The sequence below is a fragment of the Lycorma delicatula genome, chromosome 3, assembly GCF_047948215.1.
Source record: "Lycorma delicatula isolate Av1 chromosome 3, ASM4794821v1, whole genome shotgun sequence".
Classification (NCBI taxonomy): Eukaryota; Metazoa; Arthropoda; class Insecta; order Hemiptera; family Fulgoridae; genus Lycorma; species Lycorma delicatula.
Genome location: NC_134457.1, coordinates 124783751 through 124806210, shown reverse-complemented (window position 1 = coordinate 124806210; position 22460 = coordinate 124783751). Strand labels below are relative to the sequence as shown.

General features: G+C 29.0%; 1 protein-coding gene across 4 annotated transcripts in view; it reads right to left on the bottom strand.

The window, feature by feature from the left end:
* The window catches only part of LOC142320974 (neurotrimin-like), a 615054-nt gene that overhangs the window by 218807 nt on the left and 373787 nt on the right, over positions 1-22460 (bottom strand). For all 4 annotated transcript variants that reach the window (XM_075358973.1, XM_075358972.1, XM_075358970.1 and 1 more), the window contains one exon: positions 14728-14802. In XM_075358973.1, the coding sequence (XP_075215088.1) occupies positions 14728-14797 (70 nt within the window). In that variant the 5' untranslated portion in view covers positions 14798-14802. The remainder of the gene's footprint in view (positions 1-14727; positions 14803-22460) is intronic.

The window sequence follows — 22460 nt, the reverse complement described above, 5'->3', positions numbered from 1 at the left end:
AAGTGGAAACTTAAATTCAAAAAGTTAATCCTACCTACGTAACCTTTATTTTAAGGAGAGAGGCGTATCCATCATTAAATCTAAAAGTAAAACATTTTTTTTTTTGAAACGATAAAAGATATTGATTTACAACTAAAATTTATTTTTTTCTAATTACTGTTCATCATTCCATTAGACATCACATTTCAGTGATTAAATACACGTGGTTATGAAGCATACTAATTAGATGTTTGTTATATTCCACAAAATTCATACATTTTTTATAAGTTTTTATTAATAAAATAAACTGATTATAAATTTTTGTTAACGCGTGCTCGCAAACACTTCAATTATAATAAATTTATAAGATTTATTATTTTCTATCTAATATTTTGGTAAATAGCTTTAAAAATTTATTTTATTTTGGATTGTTTAAAAGAATTTTTAATTTTTAAAATGAAACGAAATTAAGAATTATTTCGTTTCTATTATTTTAGTGTTTTCAGTTAAATTGAAGAGCTTCGTAGAATATGGTACACTGGTTTTATTTTGCCTAAGTACGCTAAGCCTTTACTGTTGAAATAAATAACCTACGTCAAACAGTTCTAGTGAAAAAAGAATAACATTGCAACGCGCTTTCTGCATTGACCATTTAGGAGGAATGTACTCTCTGGCGCCTTATATCTCTTAACTTATTATTGAAACATGTAATTTGTTCTCCATAATTATCATCCTTCTTTCAATTCAGTTTTATTAGTGATGACGAAAAAATGATTACTTTATGAGTATAAATATTTCATATGCTTAAAATATGTAACAAAAAACTAACACGTTATAAAACATTATTAATTCGGTTTTATATTCCACAATTTCTAATAATACACAACAAATTTTGAAATAGTTCTATTATATATTTTGTAAAACATTGTTTATTTTTTACTTATCAACTTTTGTCAGTTATCTACATACCATTTACTGATCAGAATTAATAATTCCTAACTTCAGCATACATATTATAATGGTATATTACTATATATAACATTTTTATTTGCAAATACTTAGAGCATTATGAACATTTCTCCACAACCACTTCTATTCGTAATACGTAAATAATAACCAACCCGACCAAAAAAGAACAAAAATGTACTGTTAGCTACACATAATTCCATAAAGAAGACAGATTAAAATAGTAGCATGATAATGTATGTGGGCTGCTAATCGCCTTAAATGTTTTACATGTAATCAGCTCAGCATATAGTTATGAAATTTTATCATTATAAAAACATCCAAGATCTAATGTACCTACACACAAATAATACGAATTTGTGGTTGATTCTGTGTAACGCTCAAGGCAAAACATTGAATTGTAATTCGGAAATGGAAAGAAAACATCTGAATTTTATCTGTGATAATTTTGCAAAAAGTAAAATTACAAAAATTAATATTTCTTTCTACGTCATTAAACTATGATTTTTTTTAATTTTCGTTCAATATTTATGTAAAATTTTCCGAAAAAAGGACGATTTTTAGAGCTTTTGTTAGTACATACGACTTCAAAACTCCATAAATTTGATGAAATTGGTCAAATGAAAGAGGTAAACTAACACATATCGGAATATATTTTTCAATTTAATTTCACTTGATGACAGTCATGTTGCTTAATTCAGTATTTTGGAATAATTTTTTAAAAAATAATTAGTATTTCCATAGTATTAAACATTTAATACATATATTTTTACATTTCAATTTAAAATAAGTAGCCATTTTTAAATGTGTTGTTAAAAAGATAAAGAGTATTTATAAATAAATAAAATGAAATTCTTTTTTAAGAAGTTCTATTAACTGCGTAATTTAATCCAAACAGCTCAGGTAACTTGTATTTGGTATAGGTACTCTGCAAGGTAACTAAGTTAGGAATGGCATTTAATACGCGCTAACATTTTATTAAGAGGATATTTTTCGCAATGTATACGCTTGCATAATGCACACTTGATTCTCTTCTTCGTATTAAAAAAGGTTTGAAACTATTTATAATTTTTTAAATACCAATCTAATTAAAAAAAAAGACTTTAATTCTTATTAATATGTCTGCAGAAGATATTATGAGGGCCACAATAAAAAATCACAAATTCAAAATTATTTATTAAATTTTGGTTATTGTGAGATTTTATTTTTTACTTCACATCATAAATCTGTTTCTTTTAATGAAGGAAAAATTAAAAAACACACCAGCTTCATCATTACCACTTAATTTTACTATGACAGTATTGTTTCTTTAATCGTAGATTGATTACGTAACGTTGATATTACACTAATTTATGCTCGTAATCTGATGGCAAATGGAGATTCTATGACGCAATGACAGTCATTGTCTTTTCATAAATTTCTCATACCATCCATGGCTAGCTTTAAATTGAAGATCATTATTCCTGGCAATTTCCCTGGCCTTTAACATCAGCCCATCTCCTCCCACTGGTGACCTCTTTTATGCGAAGTTCCTTGAAATAGGCCAAAACAGCAGCACCGATTTCCGGATATTTTCCATGTTTTGGTCCCGAAAAAGATTTTTTCGTTCGTTCACACAAATAATCTCTGTTTCATACTGCGCCACCGACGCGCATTCGCCTCGTTTACCGAGAACTATTTACCGGCAGCATGATTTCCGATCTGCTCAGCGCGTAAAATAACCTTGCGTTTAAAGTCTGTATGTGAAACGCTTTTCCATGATAATGAATTGGTTAGAAACAACAAATAGGTAGAACGCAATGGTTATGAAAAAACCATTTTCAACTACCATAATACATCGTACGCCTGTTCAACATCGAATGGAGGTTAGATAGGAAACACGAAAGAACGTTTGTCATCATGAACGTTTCACATGCACAAATTTCAGAACCATGACTCATCACTTATGATTTATGACTTTCAACAATGATAAAACTGCTGAGATGAGTCATCTTTCCAGAAATTTGTTTACGTTGTATATGATGACAAATGTTCTTTTACGTTTCCTGCCTGGTCTTCAATCGATGTTATACGGATTCAAAAACTTCAGCTTTACACCTTTAACTATGCGTTTGTCTGTGTCAAATGGCATTAGACTGCCAATTAAAGACGCACCTGACATTTTGACTCTTTAATCTGTAAAAAAAAGTGCATCTTAAATTCGAAGCAATACTGTATATGTGTATAAGGAAACCCCAATTTAAATAAATTGTATTTTTCTACTTCTCATACCTCAAAATGTAAAAAAAATCACTTTCACCCCTTCCCCCGCTCAAGCATGCAACCAAATGCAATAACTATGTTACTTCGAATAATCAGTAAAAATCCTAATAAAAAAAAAGAAGATAATAATAATAGATAAATAAGTAAATGACTACCATTGAATGTTTTTATCTATGATTATGAAATAAAAATAAAACCAGTCTTCTTGTAAAAATATGATAAATTCTTGGAAATATAAATGCGTAAATTTGAAGAGAATATTTTAAGTATTTCCTTGTATTGTTTCTTTTGTACTTTTTAATTTTTAAAATTTAAATAATAGTCCCTTTGTATCCGCTAATGATGATTGTTTAAAAATCAAAATAATTTTGATTTTTAAACAATCAAAATTATTTATTTATTATATTTTGATTTTAGTAACAATCTAATGATGTTACTAAAATCAAAGTAATACATCATACCTCAAAATGAGGAAATATGTAGCATCAGAATTTCCTCGGCACAAAGTAATCAATGTAAAAAATAAAATATAGCAAATATAAATCTACTTGGAGCAAAAAGTATTCAATAAAAACAACTGGGCAGAAGAATTGTAAAAACGAATAAAAGAAAAAAGCATAAATGTTCTTAAAGAAACGATGGATAATATTTATTCACCTCCGAGTACTTAGACAAATGAATTAACGAATAGTCAGAATTAGAAAAAAAAAAAACTAATTAATACAATCTTTTTTAAGATATAAAAAGAAAGTTATTTAAATATTTTTATGGATAAAACTAATTAATTTTCTCTAGTTCAAAAATATCAGTGTTTCTTGAAGTAATTCACAACTTTCGCTCGTAAAAGTGATAATTTTAATGAACATTGTTTTGATTGTCGTTAAATTTTGTATATATAAGTGAACCGAAATTGAAATTTTCTTTAAATGTTTATCAAGAATTGTACAATGAGAAAGGAAATGATAATAACCTAGATAAACTTTTCCAGTACTACAGTCTAATCTTGTAGAACAGATGTCCTTTGTTTCCACTTGAGACAACTGTGCAGAACAATTCAAAGTTTGTCAATTATTAAGGGATTACGATACTTCACAAACAATGAAATAAGCATCAAGTTTAACTGGGAACGTACTAAATATTTCAATTATGAATTCTCTTTATGAATTTTAGCACTTTTTATTAATTAATTTCATGCAAGCTTTATATTAAATGTTTGTTCTTATTTTTATTATTTCAAAGTGTCATTTTAGCATGAATATTTTATAAATAGATTATAATAAATTTTCATAAAAACCGTATTTTCGATTTCTTTGTTTTATTCATTCTGGGTTTTTATTTTGAGATTCTTGAAAAGATAATATTTATCGTTATTGTTGTAAGAAATACAGGTTAGACAACATATTTTCACTTAATATAATTTATCCTTTTACGTAGAATAAAACGGTAGTTACTTATTTTTACGTTATGATTGGTTTCCATAAATACTTAATTTCAGGTCTTCAGATTGTTAATATTAATATCTTAAGTCTTTAATACCTTACACCCTTTTAAAGGGTCATTCTTTTCTACGATTAACTAACGTTTCCATAAATACTCAATTATAGGTCGTCAAATCTTTAATATTAATAAAATTAATACTTTAATTAAAATTTTAATTTATTTTAATATTAATAAATTTAAAAAATTGTATATACTAGAAATTCAGTAAATACAATACTATTTTTAATGAGCAGTGCAATCATCATACCATTTGTTTGTTACCTGCTTTAGGCAATATGATAGTTATGCATTAAATATAAGAGAACATAAAAACTCATTAAATCATATAACAAAAATTTTAAAAAACTTTTGTAAAACAAAAATTGAATCTTTTTTTTTTTTTGTTGCGCACCTGCAAATTTTTTATTTTTTTATTTTTCTTATTAAAAAAAAAAGAAAAAATGATTTGTTTAACTGGACAATTAAAATTTAAACTGGTCATATTTAAATTAATTTTATTTAATTTTTAAGATATCTTTTCTCATAAATTACTTCCAAAAACGAATTGTGAAAAAAGTTAAGAATTCCAGATATTTTTACTTTCAATTTAATTAGAAACGGTATAAAAATCGCAAAAAAGTTAAGCGAGTTGATATCTCTCAACTGCAGTCTCTGGAATTCGTACTGACATTGTTTATTAAAAAATATATTTTTTCATTGAATTAATTAATCTAGTTGTAAAAAAAGAGCTATGCTAATCTATGGATATTTTTGTACCGCCTGAATATAAACATTTAAGCAGGAAAACATAGTATTAAGTTTTAGAGCACTAAAACATCTAGAGAGAAAAACGTTACTGGTAGTAAAACCTATAGTAAAACCCAGATGTTTTGAAAAAAAAAAAATTTTAAATGATTTAAGTGTAATTACTGTAATATGTTAAACGGATAATGCCTAATCTAACAATTTATAAAACATGTATGAAATAATTATTTGACGTGAGAAAAAAGTTTATTTTGAATTATAATCAAACAATTTTATAGAAATATTTTAATATATCTCTACTTAACCTGAATAATTTAATGAAATCATACGATAAAACGCTTTGACATTCCTTAACAGAAGTTCACGAAACGTAGAGTGGAATTCTAATTATTTATTTATTTTTTTTTAATTCTTGAAAACTAAGGAAGGGTATGACGATAATGAAATTCTTTTTAAAATAATATTAATATTTTTTTTTTTACTTATTTATTTTTCCTAATGTGTACGTTTCAATCTGTTCAACTAGTGAACAATAAGCACCTCCCCCCTCCGGGTCAATGAGGTGAGAATGATATGTATGATACGTAAACGAAGTGTAGGCGGCCGAGTCTGTCTTGTACGGACTTAGGCCGACCACTCCTCAGACCTGTCTAGTATTCAAATCCGTATAAAAGAAATATATTTTTAATTTGAATTTAAAAATATATAGTTCAAATATTTTTAGTTGTGAATTGAAAGAGATAAGAAAAATTTCTTATTGAATATATATTTTGCTGATTTATTTTTTTTTATTTCTCATTAGTTTGTTTTCTATAATTATATTAAAAAATGTTAAATTGTATTTCGAATTAATATGTTCACGTAATTTTATCTGCGAGATATCAGTTAAATTTTAATTGTTTACTGGAATTTTTGGTAGCGATTCTAACTTAGTAAGATAAGCCCTTTTTAGCCCAAATTTAACGTGGTTTTAAATATTCAATTTTCATACCTTTTTGTAATTTTTCAAATAAATTTTATGTTTATTATTCTAAGATATAATTTACAAATACTTTACGTTTGTTTAATAGATTTTTGAATGAAAATATACATCATACATTAAAAGGAGGGGAAGGAAGTTTTGCAATGTAATATTTCAAAGAAAAAATCTTACGGTTTCCTGTTGTTTAAGAAAATGATTTTTATTTGTTTACCTTTTAACTATAGAACGGGTTTTTTTTTAATATTTTTTTTACATTTAAAATTATTTTAAATTGCTTAATTCTGCCTTAATTATTGAACAATTTTTTTTCAATAAATTTTTTCAGGTTTCCCGCGCTTACACAAAGGAATTTGGCGATGGATGTTCTTTTTTGTAGTAATAACTAGCTTTTACCCGCGGCTTCGCTCGCGGTGAACTTTAAACAAAATACGCGAGCAACTATGTCATGTCGATCAGTGGCTTTTTGCCCGGGCATTAGCTCTTTAGTTACATCCTGCCACGAAGGATTACAGGTAAAAGTTACAAAGAGGTCAGGCCTGCCGTAAGTTCGTACATAGCGAAAGCGTCTTGAGTGTATTCATGCAGATAACGGGGACTATTCACAAAAGTAGAAGGCAAAATAACCATCTTACCTATGTCGTTAGGTTTAATATTATCATTTGCGCTAATCGCATCTTGTAGATGAATGTAATTTTCAGCTCGTAATTTCGTCTGGTTTATAGAAATGTAATGAAGGCGTTCACTATCTACTTTAATATACAATTTTACCAAGAATTGGTGAAAGAGTTGCCTTGACCGCGAAAGGAGATTGAAGTCGTGCTCTCGAAGAATCATGTGATACGCATAAAAATCCATGCAGGAAACTTTTTTATTGGGAACTGGCTGTCTTGTTGTTGGATTAATGACTGGAATATTGAAATGATATCCTGGCTCACCTTTACTGAAAATTAACGGGTTCTGCAAAGCATCATAAAAGGTATAAGTATCGACTACGCGTTTCAGGGTATTATCATGTAATACTATGTCTCGTGGAGAACATGGGTCACCAGTAACCAAAACAGCAACTTAATTGATCATCGGCGCATTATAACGCCTCTCATGTTCGCCACGTGGAGTCCGATCAGCATGAATGACCACTATGTAATTACCTGGAGGCCAGTTTTCTATTGCACTTTTAAAGGTATTTACCAACAAATTGTGGCTGTGTAATCTTCGTTGAATTTTCAATACTGTATCGCTTTCGACTCCTTCAATATACTGACAACGACGGTTTACTTCATTTTCTTCATCACCCATAAAATACACCTGCAAAAATTTTGCAGGTGTATTTTGCTGTTCAGTCTCTGCTGGAAAAAGTGATCCAATTTGATGATATATCTGTCCTTGTACAGTAAACGTTTGTGAAAATCCGGGCATTCTTATCACTTTATCTACTCCAAAGGATATCATTTGGAAGCAAGAGTTATACTTTCTGATTTTACTTAAAAATTGTTTCGCCTCATCTGTAACACTTAAGAGTTTTCAAAGGCTCCTCTGGTTCACCAAGTAAAGGAAGCGAAACTTTACCACTGGAACAGCACATTCCAGAAGTTTTATCTTTCCATTTCAAAACATCGCAATGCTGACATTTTCTATTCATTAAGCCAATACCAATTAAAGAATGCTTGCTTATAGTATTCAAGTGAAGGATCATATTGAAATCCAGAATTATTAAATACAGACCAATTGTTACGCATTAAATTTTCGACGGCGCGGGATTTGCATTTCTGCATGAACGATTTTTCTCGCCTGCGATTGTTCTGGAGTTTCTCTTATAGCTGCCTGCTGTTCAACTTGTCTTTCTAAACGAATTTTTGTTTGAATTGGCGTTTCAGCTGCTATTAAAGTAGCTTGGCGTTCAGCTTGCTCATCTAACCTTTCTTGTCTCTGAGAAGTTGTTTCACCAACCCTCAAAGCACATTGTCGCCTCGCTTGTTGTTGTCGTCTTAGTTCTGCGTGAATGGAAGATTCTTGAGTTCGTGCAACTTTTGCCGCACGGGCCCGTGATGAATCCCTGGACAGGTTTATATTTGCGCTTCCGAGGCATTTTAGAAAAAAAAAACAGAGTAAAAACTGAAAATAGCGTAAGAAGTAAAACAATAAACCTAACCTCAAAAACTGGAAAAGTTTTAGTATTGCTTAGGAGTGACAGAAGAATAACAATAAATATAGAAGGATTCGAAACAGCAGAAGCACTACACTCAATTGAATAGTGACTTCACCGTCGTTATTACAGTGTTGGATTGGCACTTTATTTTATTTACTTACTGGAACGCCAGATAGTGTTGAATTCGGTCAAATTTTTTGTAGATCATACCTACCAATATAAATTTTTTTACCCTCCCGAAAAATACTGTTTTTCTTTTTTATTATTAAAAAGTGTCCTACGTCCTTCGCAATACCTTTGAGAATATGTGTACGAAGTTTCATGATGATCGGTTGAGTAGTTTCTGAGTCAAAGCGTAACAAACAAACAAACTCACATTCACATTTATAATATTTGTAAGGATTAGAAGGATGCTAAGTAATATCTTATAATTTGAACAAAAGATCATCTCTATCAATTCACTCATCTTTTTGAGTTATTTCAATTTTAAAATGATTGGATGGTATGAATTTAACTTTTGGTTTTTAAATTTCTTATTCAACAACTATTCTGATTAACATTTCTTCAACCAAAACGATTTCAAAAATATATTTTAACACAAATACTTTAACAAAAGCCATCTCTAGTCTTGTTTAGAAAAGTAAAAAGTAATAAAAACCTAATAATAAAAAAAAATTACTTTAACCAATAGTTTCTTAGGAATAAATCTTCTAGCAGATGTGGCTGTTTTCGACAGTTTACATCCTAGATCCAATAAAGAAATTCTATTTATGAAATTTGTCAAACAACTTTCTTTTGTATGTAAATAATACTAATATTTAATTATGCAATTCAACTGTTGTAGAACATATTTTCGCTTCCAGTTTAATCTCATTCTCTTAACATTTTACAGCGTCGCGTGTACGCAACGGTAGCTTGATGCAATCGTACGCCTACTGTCACGTATACTCGTTTTTTGAACTTTCCCGGCCAAGTACTATAGTCGTGTTAACGCAACATAATTATTAGTATATTGATTGCTGCTATCTGTTGACTTTATAAGTAACTATTTTTCTATCGATAACTTTATTTAATGCAGAAATAAACGACGAAGAAAATCATGTTACCAGCTGCTAACCTCAAATCATTCGGAACGGCGGGAACGTCTACTGGTGTGTTAACATTTTGTAAACAGTGATCGTTACAGGTTCGTTTTCATTTATTTCTTAACGTTATTTTGACAATTTAACGGGTGAATACGAAATTCGTGAAATATTATTAGATTTACAGGAATATAGCTATTACATTTATAGGAATACAGTTCTTATCATAGGTGAGTAAAAAAAAATTATGTGTGTATGCTGACTAGATAAATAACTTCTCTCTTTTTTCTGTTTAGTCACCCGAACCACCGTAAGATATTACTTCAGAGGATGATATGTATGAATGTAAATGAAGAATGGTCTTGTATAGTCGCAGGTCGACCATTCCCTGAGATGTGTGGTTTATTGAAACCCAACCACCAAAGAACACCGGTATCCGCGAACTAGTACAAATCCGTTTACCCAGCTGCCTTTACTTCTTTTAAAGCTTCAGCTGCCTTTATTAAGATTTGAACCATAGAACTCTTAACTTCGAAATCAGAAGATTTGCGATGACGAATTCACCCCTAAACCAACCAAGTGGGTTAGATAAATAACTTACTACTTAAAACGTTAGATGACTTATTAAAGAAAAAATTCAGAAGTCCATTAAGTTCCCCCGATTCATATTTTTAAAACTGACGGCAGACGATAGTGTTAAACGGTTTTGGCTGAAGAACTGGCTTTCAATCCTTTTGTAGAAATTGTCTGTTGGAGGTTAAAATATGTGCCAAATGATAAAATTTTAAATCAAAGAACTATTAAAAAGTCACATGAAAAAAGAACATTAGATTTTTTATGCTTTTGTGAAGGAACTATTTATATGAAGTTTAAATTATATTTCATAAATTTTACTTCGTATAAAATTTTATAATAAATAACATTATTTCTCTCATCTGTAGGATTAAAATTATTGTATCTAGTTACTTCGAGTCAAAATATAATTTCCAGATTTGCAACACACATTCAGTGCTTAATGTTCTGCTAGCACTATTCTCTTGTTTTAACATATGTTTTTAAAAATAAATTATTCATGAAAAAAATGAGTATAAAGTTATCTTTTATGATTAATTTTCTTAAACAATATAAATTTATGGTTGACTAAAAGAGATTTTAAATGCAAAATTGTAAATTTAGAACTAATTTCTTTTACATTTTGTGACACTTACTGAAATGAATCAACTGCAATTTAAGTTGATGTATCTCCAAAATATTTCTTTAAAAAAAGTATTCACACTATTATGTTTTAGGTTGATATATATTTGTAGTATTTTCATTAGAACAATATACAAGGCAGCTGTATATAAAAAGAAGTAATTAAATTTCCATTTATTATAAAATTACCTACTATTTAGTAATATACAAGGATAACGCTAGCACTGATATTTGAACTTGAAAAGTACAGAAGAGATGCTACTTAATAAAGTTACTACATGAATGCCTAATTTGACTTATAACAACTCTTTCTATGGTTAGGTAATGTTTTAGTTGTAATGCTTAATGTCGTAGCATCTTAGCATCTTAATGTGATAGTATCTTCATAGCAAAATAGGAGATTTTAACTTTCAAGAGAATTTACAGGTACACAAAATTTTACTTTTCTTAATTCAATAAATTTTTATTTTTAGGGAGTGGAAATGTAGAAAACTTATTGCAGTAAAGTAAAACTCTCTGAATTTGTCAAAATAAATGGTAGATAGCTTTTTTTTTATGCAGTACAGTCACGATAGAAAAAGCTTGTCTAAGTAGTTATATCTTAATGACTATGAAAAATTTGAGTTTTACACCTGAAGTAGTCTGGTTCTTTTCTGCGTTATTCTTATAATTTCTAATTTTTTTAATGATACCTCAGGAATTATGATAAAATACTTCTTAAATATCCCATTTTTTTTTTTTTTTAGTGATCCATGGGTAATATAATATATAATATACAATGTTTTATTACATTTAATGATAGGGTTTTATCTGTTGTTTGAGTAATTCTAAAGTATTTTCCGATTGTAGTTTTCAATTTGGCAGTCGTTAAAATAAAAAAATTGTTATTTTGGCTCTAGGTTAATAAAGAATTTTTGTTGGGATTGAATTATGTAATTTAACTGTATTATTGCAGGACAGAAATAATTTGAATAAAAAGTAATAAATAAATAGTTGTGAAGGAAATTTACTATTAAAGGTACAAGTAGTTCTGGTTTTCAGGCGGAGAAAAATCCAGTCACTTCAAGTTGTTCTAAAGTGAAACAGCTTTATAATCGATTAAAATGATTGTATAACATTTATTTTTTATGTTAAGGCAATGTGTTCATCCCTGAAGTGTATTTGGTAGAGTTACCAATGCGTTTGAAGTGAAATCCTTTTTTGCTTCACAACGTATTTCCACTCATTGTTAACTGAAATTATTTATTTACGGTAATACTGTTTTAAAAATTATATGGTTCAGTGCAAAATTGTTCTACATTTAATGAGAGCAAAAGAGTAGGTCTTTAATTTTGAATGGCTAATACCAATATTTTTAAAAGAAATGATATAAGTATCTTTTTTTCACAGACAGTTGCAAACAATAACACAATTACATACTTTATTGTTATAATAATAGTAGCAATAAAAAGAAAATTCAACAAAATAATTGCTGGAATATAACAAAATGTGTAACTTGTATGAAAATTTTGGTACCCTCTAGATAAATCTGTGTCGATGGTTGCGATCACAGTAACTTTTCATAAAGTCAAATAAAAATTCTGAAAACCAACTTAAAATAATAACAATCTATAAATATTTTAATCCTAAAATAGTAATTCTTATTTACAATTTCTTCAATAATAATTAAATTAGAATAATAACTTTTAAATTTCGCTGATTTCTAGGAATACAAATAACAGAGTATTCTCTAAAGTTTATTGATTCTTTTATTTTATTAGGTAACAAATTGTACACCTTTGGAGTCACAAATGAATAAAAATTTGTTACCTTTACCAAAAATTTTGTTAACAAAAGTGTATCATTCCTATTTAAATTACTTTTGACATATGTGTCCATTATTCTATACACATTACACCTTTTATAAAAAAAAATTTAGGACTAAAACATACAAATATCTTAAGGGTAATATGCTAGGTTTTTTAAAAAGTGGAAAAGATTTGCTAATTTTATGAGAAATCATTCTATCACATGTTTTTGTGCTACCAATAATGGCTTTACATTAGAATAATGTATAACTCCTCAACAAGTTATTCCATACATTAATCTCGATTCTAACATGGTGTGATAAAACATCTTTAATAACTCTGTTGTACAAAAACTCTTGAAGAAATAAAATTTGTATACAATTAATTCTATTTATTTTTTCGAGTTACTTATATGTCCCTTCCAAGACAGATTCACATCTAATATTACTCCCAGATACTTAATCAGATTTACTTGCAGTATAGTTTGAATGTATAATTTATATTTGTATTACAGTTGAAATTGTGTAAGATTTCTGTTAGTTTTTGATTAATCACCACCTAATTCTCATAATGTCTTTCTCAATATTTTTCCTTATTCCGTATATACTTTTGGCTTCTTAATCTAATGCTGTATCATCTGGAGATGTTGTCATTCTACCATTCATTAAATTTTCCACTGCATAAATTATTTGTTTATGTAATAAATAAATAAATATTCAATGAAAACAAGCGAAGTACAGTCAAGTTTTGCGTAACTTGTTGTAATTCCTTTAGATTTTCTTCAATCAAAACTTTAGGAATACTGTAAAAATAAATAAGACTTTAAAATCTTAATTATTTTTTTATCGGTATTATTTATTTATTTTTTGTTATTATATAAAATTATAATAATTATTATATAATTATTCATAAATCTTAATTATTTTTTATCAATAGTTCTAAGATAACCTTACACAAATAAACTTTTCCTTTTGTGTCAATTGAATTTTTTCTCTTATTTTTGCAACAAATAGAAATGTAAATTTTATTGTTTCTATTACGTATGATGCATTTTTGGTTTTATATTTTAACATTAAAAAAGGGTTAAAATTAATGTAACTATTTTAGTACTAGGTCCTTAACTGCAGGAATGTATTTACATAAATATAAGCATAATTAATTGTGCTTAAACATTAAATTCACTACTTATATGATGAAAGTGAAAAAAATTCTTTTTTCTATTCACTTACACAGCAAATCAATCAATCTAAATATTTTTCTAATAAGTTTTACTAGTTTGAAAATAAAATAAATATTATACTTTATTGTAATAATATAATTATAGCAACTATTCTAGATAAATTCAGTTTATCATCTTTCAAAAGAATGGTTTTGTTAATCATTTACAGTTATATCTTTTACCTAGGCTTGTTTCAACATAGTGAAATTTAGCAATACATTTAACTAGGTAAAAGGGTTTTTTAAGTAATCTGCAGGTTTCAGTTAAGAATTAAATATTTTAACGTATTTAAGTTAACTTATCTGTATAAAAAATTTAATTATTCAAATAGCTATGCAGTAACTGTGATGTTACAAAACCACAAAAGTTTCCTAAATTAAAAAAAAGGAAAAGTGATTATTTTTGCTATGCAAGTTTCATCAGTGATAATAATTAGTTTTTTTGCACACATCATAGACTACTCGCTTTAATTAACCTTACAAAATTTTAATTTAGCAAGAAAATTTATTAAAAAATTTTTTTCGAAGTGAATTTTTTTAATGAAACAGTGGTAATGCTAAAAGATTCACATTGGCGGAGTGTTAAAAAACTTTAATAAATTTAAAAATAAATGTATTTCTAAAATTTTTATGATATACTGTTTGGTAATTCAATTTTTGGTCTTATTTCTTAATATTTACATGATTTTCAGTTTATTCAATTTTATCTTAACTTTCATTTTGTGATCACTTTTTATCGTAGTTTTAAAGATGCATTGTAGTAAACTAAATTAGTTCATTTATATTAACAGGGAGATTAGCTTTAACAGTTTTCAATTTATTTTATTCCTTAGAAAAATCAAGAAATACACAATTCAGTAAAATTACCTTTGTCTTGTAATGTCGTTGGAACTAGTACTGCAAATAATAAGCATGCAGCCCACGCCAATTCGGCCATGATTCCTGTAAATAAAAAAAAGGTTATAATCATAATAATCATAAAAAGTTAAGTAATTAAAATTTTTTTTTTAACTTAAAAAATTCTCATTCTCCAAAAGCTTTACAGCTTATTTATGTTTTATGCTTACAGATATTTTCAGGGCTGTTATTTTGCTTCTTTTTGAATAGCGTTATGGATTGCTCTGTTATTAATTACACCCACCTTGCAACTGTTAGAAAACTCAAATATTATTACATCAATACATGAAACCTATGTTAAGTTTGTTTATCTGGTATCTTGTGTTGTAAAATATGGCATGTTTAAACAATAATGTTGAAATCTGTTGAGATTATAGCTTTTAAACAAAACATACAGACACCCCACACAACATCATTATCAACAGTTGGAAATTTTCTCATAAAGCTGGATCAAATACTAATAACAAACTTACGATTAAAATTTTACTCATAACAAATAAGCAAAGATCTCATCTTGAACTTTTTGAAAATTTCAAACGCCATTAAATTTGACAAAAACAATATATTAAATGATCATTCACATTAGAGATTAAATACTTTCTCTTTACATCTTTCAAAAGTTTCTTTTTTTACCATTTTAAGGTAGATAAAATGAATGACTGTTCTACTTATAAATCATTAATGAAGAAAGGGAAAAATAACTCTTGCACGCAAATTTAGATAGATAATAGTTTTTATTTTCTTAAAAAAAAAACAATATTATAAAAATTATTTGTTTCAAATATGTGTCACATTAATACCATCAGTTTATGAGAAAAATGATGAAATTAGTGTAATAGTTATTTCTATATAAGTTAGTTTTTAAGTGGATGGTTAGTTGGTAAATTTTTTTGTAAATTTTACCTGTAATCCTTCACTTTGTATCCAGTTTTTCCATAATATGTTCTAAATTATAATAAATATAGATCAGTAAATTTAATTTTAATTAAGTGTATGTAAAATAATAGAAATAATTATTTAAATTCATCTTTTTCCATTACTTATTAAAATTGTCTTTTTCCTGTCTACATTTTGCATTTTCACAGAAATCTCTCCTTCTTAATAACATTTAAAGTGTTGGTGGAATATAAATTAAAACATTTTTGTTCATTTTAAGTACAAAATGGTATGTTTAACATCTCAGCCAGAATATATATATTATAATATATATAATAATGATATTCATTATTTATAAATATATATATATATAATGAACTACTATAATTCATGGGAAAGATACCTCTATACATAACAGTCATCAAAATAACTTTTCAATTTAGATTTGAGTGTATAACTTCATATGAATGTTTATACATTTACCTGAAGCAGAAATCTCTGTTTCTTTCGTTGAGGAAAGAAAAAAAGATTAGCAGTATTTATTACATTGTAATGGGAGTATAATTATATCCTGTTGCTAGAATGCACTTTAGCTATACTCTTATTTATTAACTCCTTTTTCCAAGTATGAAGTATGGCCTACAGTCTCTACATTTATTAAATAAATTACATATAATAAACGTTCATGAGTAGAGTAATTTGATACATCTATTAAATGTAATTGAACATTTAGATAATGTAAGGATTCACATAAGATATATTTTAAAATTTTAAATATTAAGATTATTTCATACTTTACTCAACAAGTTACTTAAAACCTTAAGTTACGCTATGCATTATTTCACACAAAATTAGTAAGTCAATTGGTAAGTCAATTATTATCTGCAATGTAGTTATAAATTTTATTGCAATACAAATAGGAAACTTACATGTACATCATTTTTCAACATAGTCCCCTTGCATTTCAACGGACTTGGTTCATCATTGCACAAGCTTCCTGATGCCCTCATAAAAGAAGGTTTTCAGTTGAGCTGCGAGCCAGGAATGCACTGCTTCTTTCACTGTTTTGTCCAAGGTAAATCAATGGCCCCTTAATGCCCCTTTGAGTGGACCAAACAAGTGGTAGTCAGAAGGGGGCAAGATCAGGACTATATGGAGGATAAGCCAGTACTGCAAAGTTGAGTTTCTGGAGCGTTTCAGCAGTGTGGGCAGCATTATGTGGACGGGCATTGTTGTTCAACAACACAATACCTTTCTACAGCAGTCCTCGGCATTTGCTTCGAATTGCAGGCTTTACCTTGGCAGTAAGCATCTCACTCTAACGTGCACTGTTTATTGTCGTGCTCCTTTCCTCATAATGTTCCAGTACTGGGCCTTGTGAGCCCCAAAAAACCGTAAGCATCAGTTTTCCTGTGGATCTTGAACTTTTTTTGTAGGGTGAATTTGGATGTTTCCATTCCATACTCTGCCGTTTACTCTCTGGCTCGTAATGATGGATCCATGTTTCATCACCAGTGATAATTCTGACTAAAAAGATGCCCCGTTCATTACCATAGTGATCCAAATGTTTTTAGTAGATGTCCAAGTGCGTTTGTTTATGCAACTGTGTGAGTTGTTTTGCGACCCATCTTGCAGAGACTTTATGAAACCCAAGTCTGTTGTGGATGATTTTGTAGGCAGAACTTGTCTGTCTAAGAAAACCATGTCACGTGCACGCTCAATGTTTTCCTCATTTGTGGTGGTAAACGGTCGACCGGCTCCTTTGTCATGCGTAACACTTGTGTGACCATTATTGAATTTTTCAATCCATTCATAGACACTCCATTGCGGCAACACGTTGTTCCTGTACTGTACCGAAAGTCTTCAATGAATTTCGGTCACAAAAAACCACAAAAAATGGATCACTGAATGTTGCTCTTCTTTGGTGCAAACAGAAAGCGAAGCAGCCATGGTTAATGGTAGGGCAGCAATAATGGAACTAACCTAGCAGCATCAAACCTACACAGACATAACAACAATTAAACCACGCATGCGTCATCTACGCAACACAATACTACCAACATAAATAAAAATATAGCTAAATTGCAGATAATAATTGACTTACCCCCATAATATTATTCAGTGTATTAAAAATAAAGTAATTATACAAACTTGAGGATTCAAAGAATGAGAGAGTAAAAAATAACTTCGACACACTCTGTATGCGTGAAGTCGGGTAGAAACGAAATGAAAAATATCAAACGAGGATTTCTAGTTTTACTTTTCAGGGACAGAAAAGTGTTGTAGTAATGGGAAGTTTCTTTAATAAGAAACTATACTAAAGGTTGAGTATGTTGATGAAAGGGTGATGATGAGGATAAAGGGAGAAGATATAAAGATATTCTAATAATTCATGTATACATACCACCAACCATTCAGCATATAGATGTTGAAGTATTACGAAAGGATAAAAGAGTTAAGAGGGAAAGAAAAGAAGGGGGCATGCAGTGAGTGAGCTAGGTGATTTGAATGCTGTGGTTGGAGAGGGAAGGGAAAACAAGGCAGTGGGAAAATATGGTCTAGAAATTAGAAATGACAAAGGAAGACACTGATTAGATTCTGCATGGAGAAGGAATTAGTGTTGAGAAACACCTTGTTTGAAAATCATTAAAAAAAAGAAATATGTGTGTATCGCCAATGAACAAAGAAAATATCAAATTGATAATGATGCAACAAAGATTTTGAAATTGCTTAAAGAATGCTAAGGCTTGTCAAGGTGGATATAAATTCAGATGACAATCTAGTAGCAGAAGTGAACATTAGGCTCAAGAAAACTGGGACTGGCAGGAGAATATATTACTATGATTTGGAAAAGCCAAGGAAACAAAAAACAAAACAGGAAATAGAAAAAGTGATGCTAGAAAAAATGAGAATAGTAGATAAACATAGTAATGCAGATTAGAGGATGAAAATTAAGAAGAGTTTAAAGAAAACAAAAAAGAGATGATAGGATTTAAAAACAGGAAGAAAATACAAAAAGAACAGGTTGCGAGTGAAATATTTGACTAGATGAATAAAAGGAGAAAGTGGAAAAATGTACAAACAGATGAAGGTAGAAGGAAATATAGAAGGTTGAAGGAAGGGTTTAGAAGAGGTGTTGGAACAAGGGATGCTATAGGGCTGCTAAAAATAATGGGTAAGAGATGTATGGAAAGGAGGCGGAGAGTATATGTTGTATTTTGTTGACCTAGAAAATGCGTTGGACAGAGTTAGATGGGATAAATTACTGCTAATTTTTGAAAACAAGTGAGTTGACTGGAAAGAGAGGGATCTAATAACAGAGCTGTTCTGTAAACAGAGAATAAAAGTGATGGTAGGAGATGAAAAGATAGGAAGAATAGGAATAGAATAAGATATGACGGTAAGTGAGGAATTGATGCTGCATGTCACCAACACTGTTTGGTATAAATAATTAAATGCTTCTGAATTAGAAAAGAGGAATATAGATCGGGAAAAGAAAAATAGAAAGTATACATTTTGTTGATGATATGGTGCTAGTGGCAGGAAGCCCAAGTAAACTAAATGAAATTCTTGATGGCTTAAAACTGAAGCTAGCAAAAACCAGTCTGTGTCGAGCTTTGGCTTTGGAACATAGTTGTATAATTGTGTGTTATTTGTTAAAATTCAGTTAACTATTGAATGTGTATTCATGTTGGAAACTTATTAGGTACATAATCTCATGTTGTTTGTCAGTGATAGTTAAGAGAGAAATTTGAAAAGCAAGCACCAGTGAAAAATGTTATTGAGAAGTTTCTTAAAAAGTTTCATTTGGTAAAAGGTTTGATGTTAGACCAGAAACGTGCCAGACACAGGTCAGTTTTAATGATGCAGGTTGTACAGAACATTAAAGTGGCAGTTACAAGATCTCCATATGAATATTTGCAAAAGCTAAGCTGGGAAGAGAACATTTCACTAGGTGAGTCCACACTGCAGTGAGGAGATTACTGAAATGTTACCTGTATCAATTGGAGGTTTTCTGTGAACTAACTAATGCTGATTATGCTAAAAGCACCAATGATTCTATCAATGTTTCAATAACTTCATTAGAGGCAACATTTGCATTTCAAATCAAGTGTTTTTCACAGATGAAACTTGGTTTTACTTTGGTGTGTATGTTAATAGTTAGAACAACTGGACCTGGGGTACTGAAAACCCGCACATTTTTTTGAATCTCTCCTACATCCACAAAAAACAGGCGTATGGTGTTTGGTTTCAAGGTAATGAGTAATAGGACTCTTGTTTTTTTTAAAAAGCTGCCGTCTACCAAGAAATTATCCAACAATTCATTGCCTTATTGCAAGAGGATTAGTGTGACTGCTGGTAGCAACAGGACAGCACCACTTGCCATACAACCCACTCTACTATGGAGATGCTACAGGATATTTTCGATGGAAGAATCATTTCTAAAGGATTGTGGCCACCAAGAACTGACTAGCCCACAATACTTTCTATGGGATTACTTAAAATAAATCATTTATAAAAACAGTCCACACAACTTGCAAGAATTGAAGACAAACATTACTAGTGCCATCAATAAAATAGGTAGAGTAACAGCTAATGAGATTAGCCATGTTTATGGTCAAACATGTTAACAAGTGCATAGAAGGGGATGGACATCATTTTCAACATCTTCTGTAAATTATTTTCTAAGTGTGTGCCAATAAACTATTATTTACAAATTAAACTAAGGGATGGGATGGGGGTCTCTTTTAAGTTTAAAATTCTGTATAATATTTTCAAAGGTAAAATACTGAGTAGGTTAAATTTCTAAAAACAATTGTTTAATCCCTAAAAATGTTCACAACTGGTGTGATATGTATATTTTTCCATGAATGTTTCTGAAATGTGTTAACATGAACATTGTTAGTTGCTACATAGCAGGGAATAAACCTAAACAAACAGTCCCAAATGATAATGGAAGAAACTAGTTTGTTTGGAAGCAATTCTTTTACAATTTTAGTTAAATAATTATATTTCTGGGGGGATATTATTATTTTTTAAAATAAATATCCCAGTAATTTTAACTTACAATTCATTTTGCAGTGTTTATGCCAGCACATTTGGGTATTAATTAAATTATTTTTTATTGTTACTTGCGTAACATTTCTTCTAACCTTAAAATATTTGATGGTATAAATTTATGAATAGAAAACACTGGAATATCATTAAAAACTAATTAGCTAAAACTATAAGCATCTTAAGATTTTTAAACAATCATTATCATCTGGACAATTCACATCATCTTCTGCATCTGCATGCACAGGGGAATTAGTGAAGATAAATTATGAATAAATAATACTTTTTAAACACCACAAAAACCATATTTCAGACTTGTTTACAAAATAAAAATAATACCACTGTTGATAAAGAATTATACAGTATGATATTAGTTAGTTAAGTATAATGCAGGAAGTTAGGTAAATTATAGTCTAAACTACTTTTTATTAATTTAAACATATTGATTGGAGGTTTGGATTTAACAACCATTAGGCATCTCTAACCATTAGTATGGCATTTTTTGCCCTTCTGAATAAGACAAAGAGATGGAAGATAAATTTACAGGGTTGCTGTCACACTGAACTCCATTAAAGAAGGGCAGTCCTGCTGACTACAAGAAGGTTCAGTATGAAACCAAAGCAAGCAACTGACCCAATTCAATGAAGAGAAGAAAAGGAGGATGATCAACACACAGAAGAACTGTTACTGATTGGAAAAGATCAAAATAGTTTGTTTTGCCCTAATCAAAACCAAGTTTATGATCTAATACACGTAAACCCATCACTCTGGATGATAATCACGTCTTAATAACCATACATTATTTAGGTTAAGATAACATACATTTAGTTACGTATGAACTTACAACTATGAAAGAAGTACATTCAAAGTTAAACAAAGGTTAAATAGTGTTACTTTTTATTACTCATAAGATAGAAAACTACTGAAAAAAAGGTTTTTCATTAATGTGAATTTCTGAAAGGTTATTAGATAAATAGCCTTCTATTTCCATTCAGCAATTAATTTTCCCCAAAATTTATAATAAAATAAGTTTTCTAAATGTTCAGTGAGAGTTTGTAATAGATATTTTTTAAAACTTTGATTGTGTGTAAACTTATTTTATGACGAGGATCCAGGGAATGTTGGGCCACAACTGATTACTTTAGTTTTCTGTATGTTTATGAGCCAAATATTTTGTAATTCTTACTTAAATCTTTTTATTAGTTTTTCGTACTTATCCTAACCTGCAAATACCATTCTTATAAAGATTTATGTAGATTCTTTCAAAGAGGTTTATCTTTAATTTTCTAGGGCAGATAACCCCCAGACATACATAACGTATTGGATTTTTATTTTAGTTTTTAAGAGCTTTTTAATATAAGGAAATAGTAAATGGAGGTATTTTTAATTGTGTAGAATAATTTATATGATTTAACACAAACCCTTCTCTGTTATTTAAATAGTTTTGCTTTGCTTTGCTTTTTTATATATATTTTGTGGAAATCAGGGTACCTTCAATAAAGAAACTTCTTTGCAATAATCTTTCATAGCAATCTTCTGAAAATCATCATATAAAGTTGCCTTGTTATATTCCACAGAACGAAAGAATCTTTCAAAAACATTCATTAATGTGAATAATTTTTCTGAAAATCTAAGTATCAAAAATCATAATTTTACTACCTTTATGAATTACAATAAATCCAGTATTTGTAAAATGTGGCTGTTTTCAATTCTGTAGTAAAATTTATGATATTTTTTACTTTGGCTTTAGTTTATTATCAAAATTTTTAATC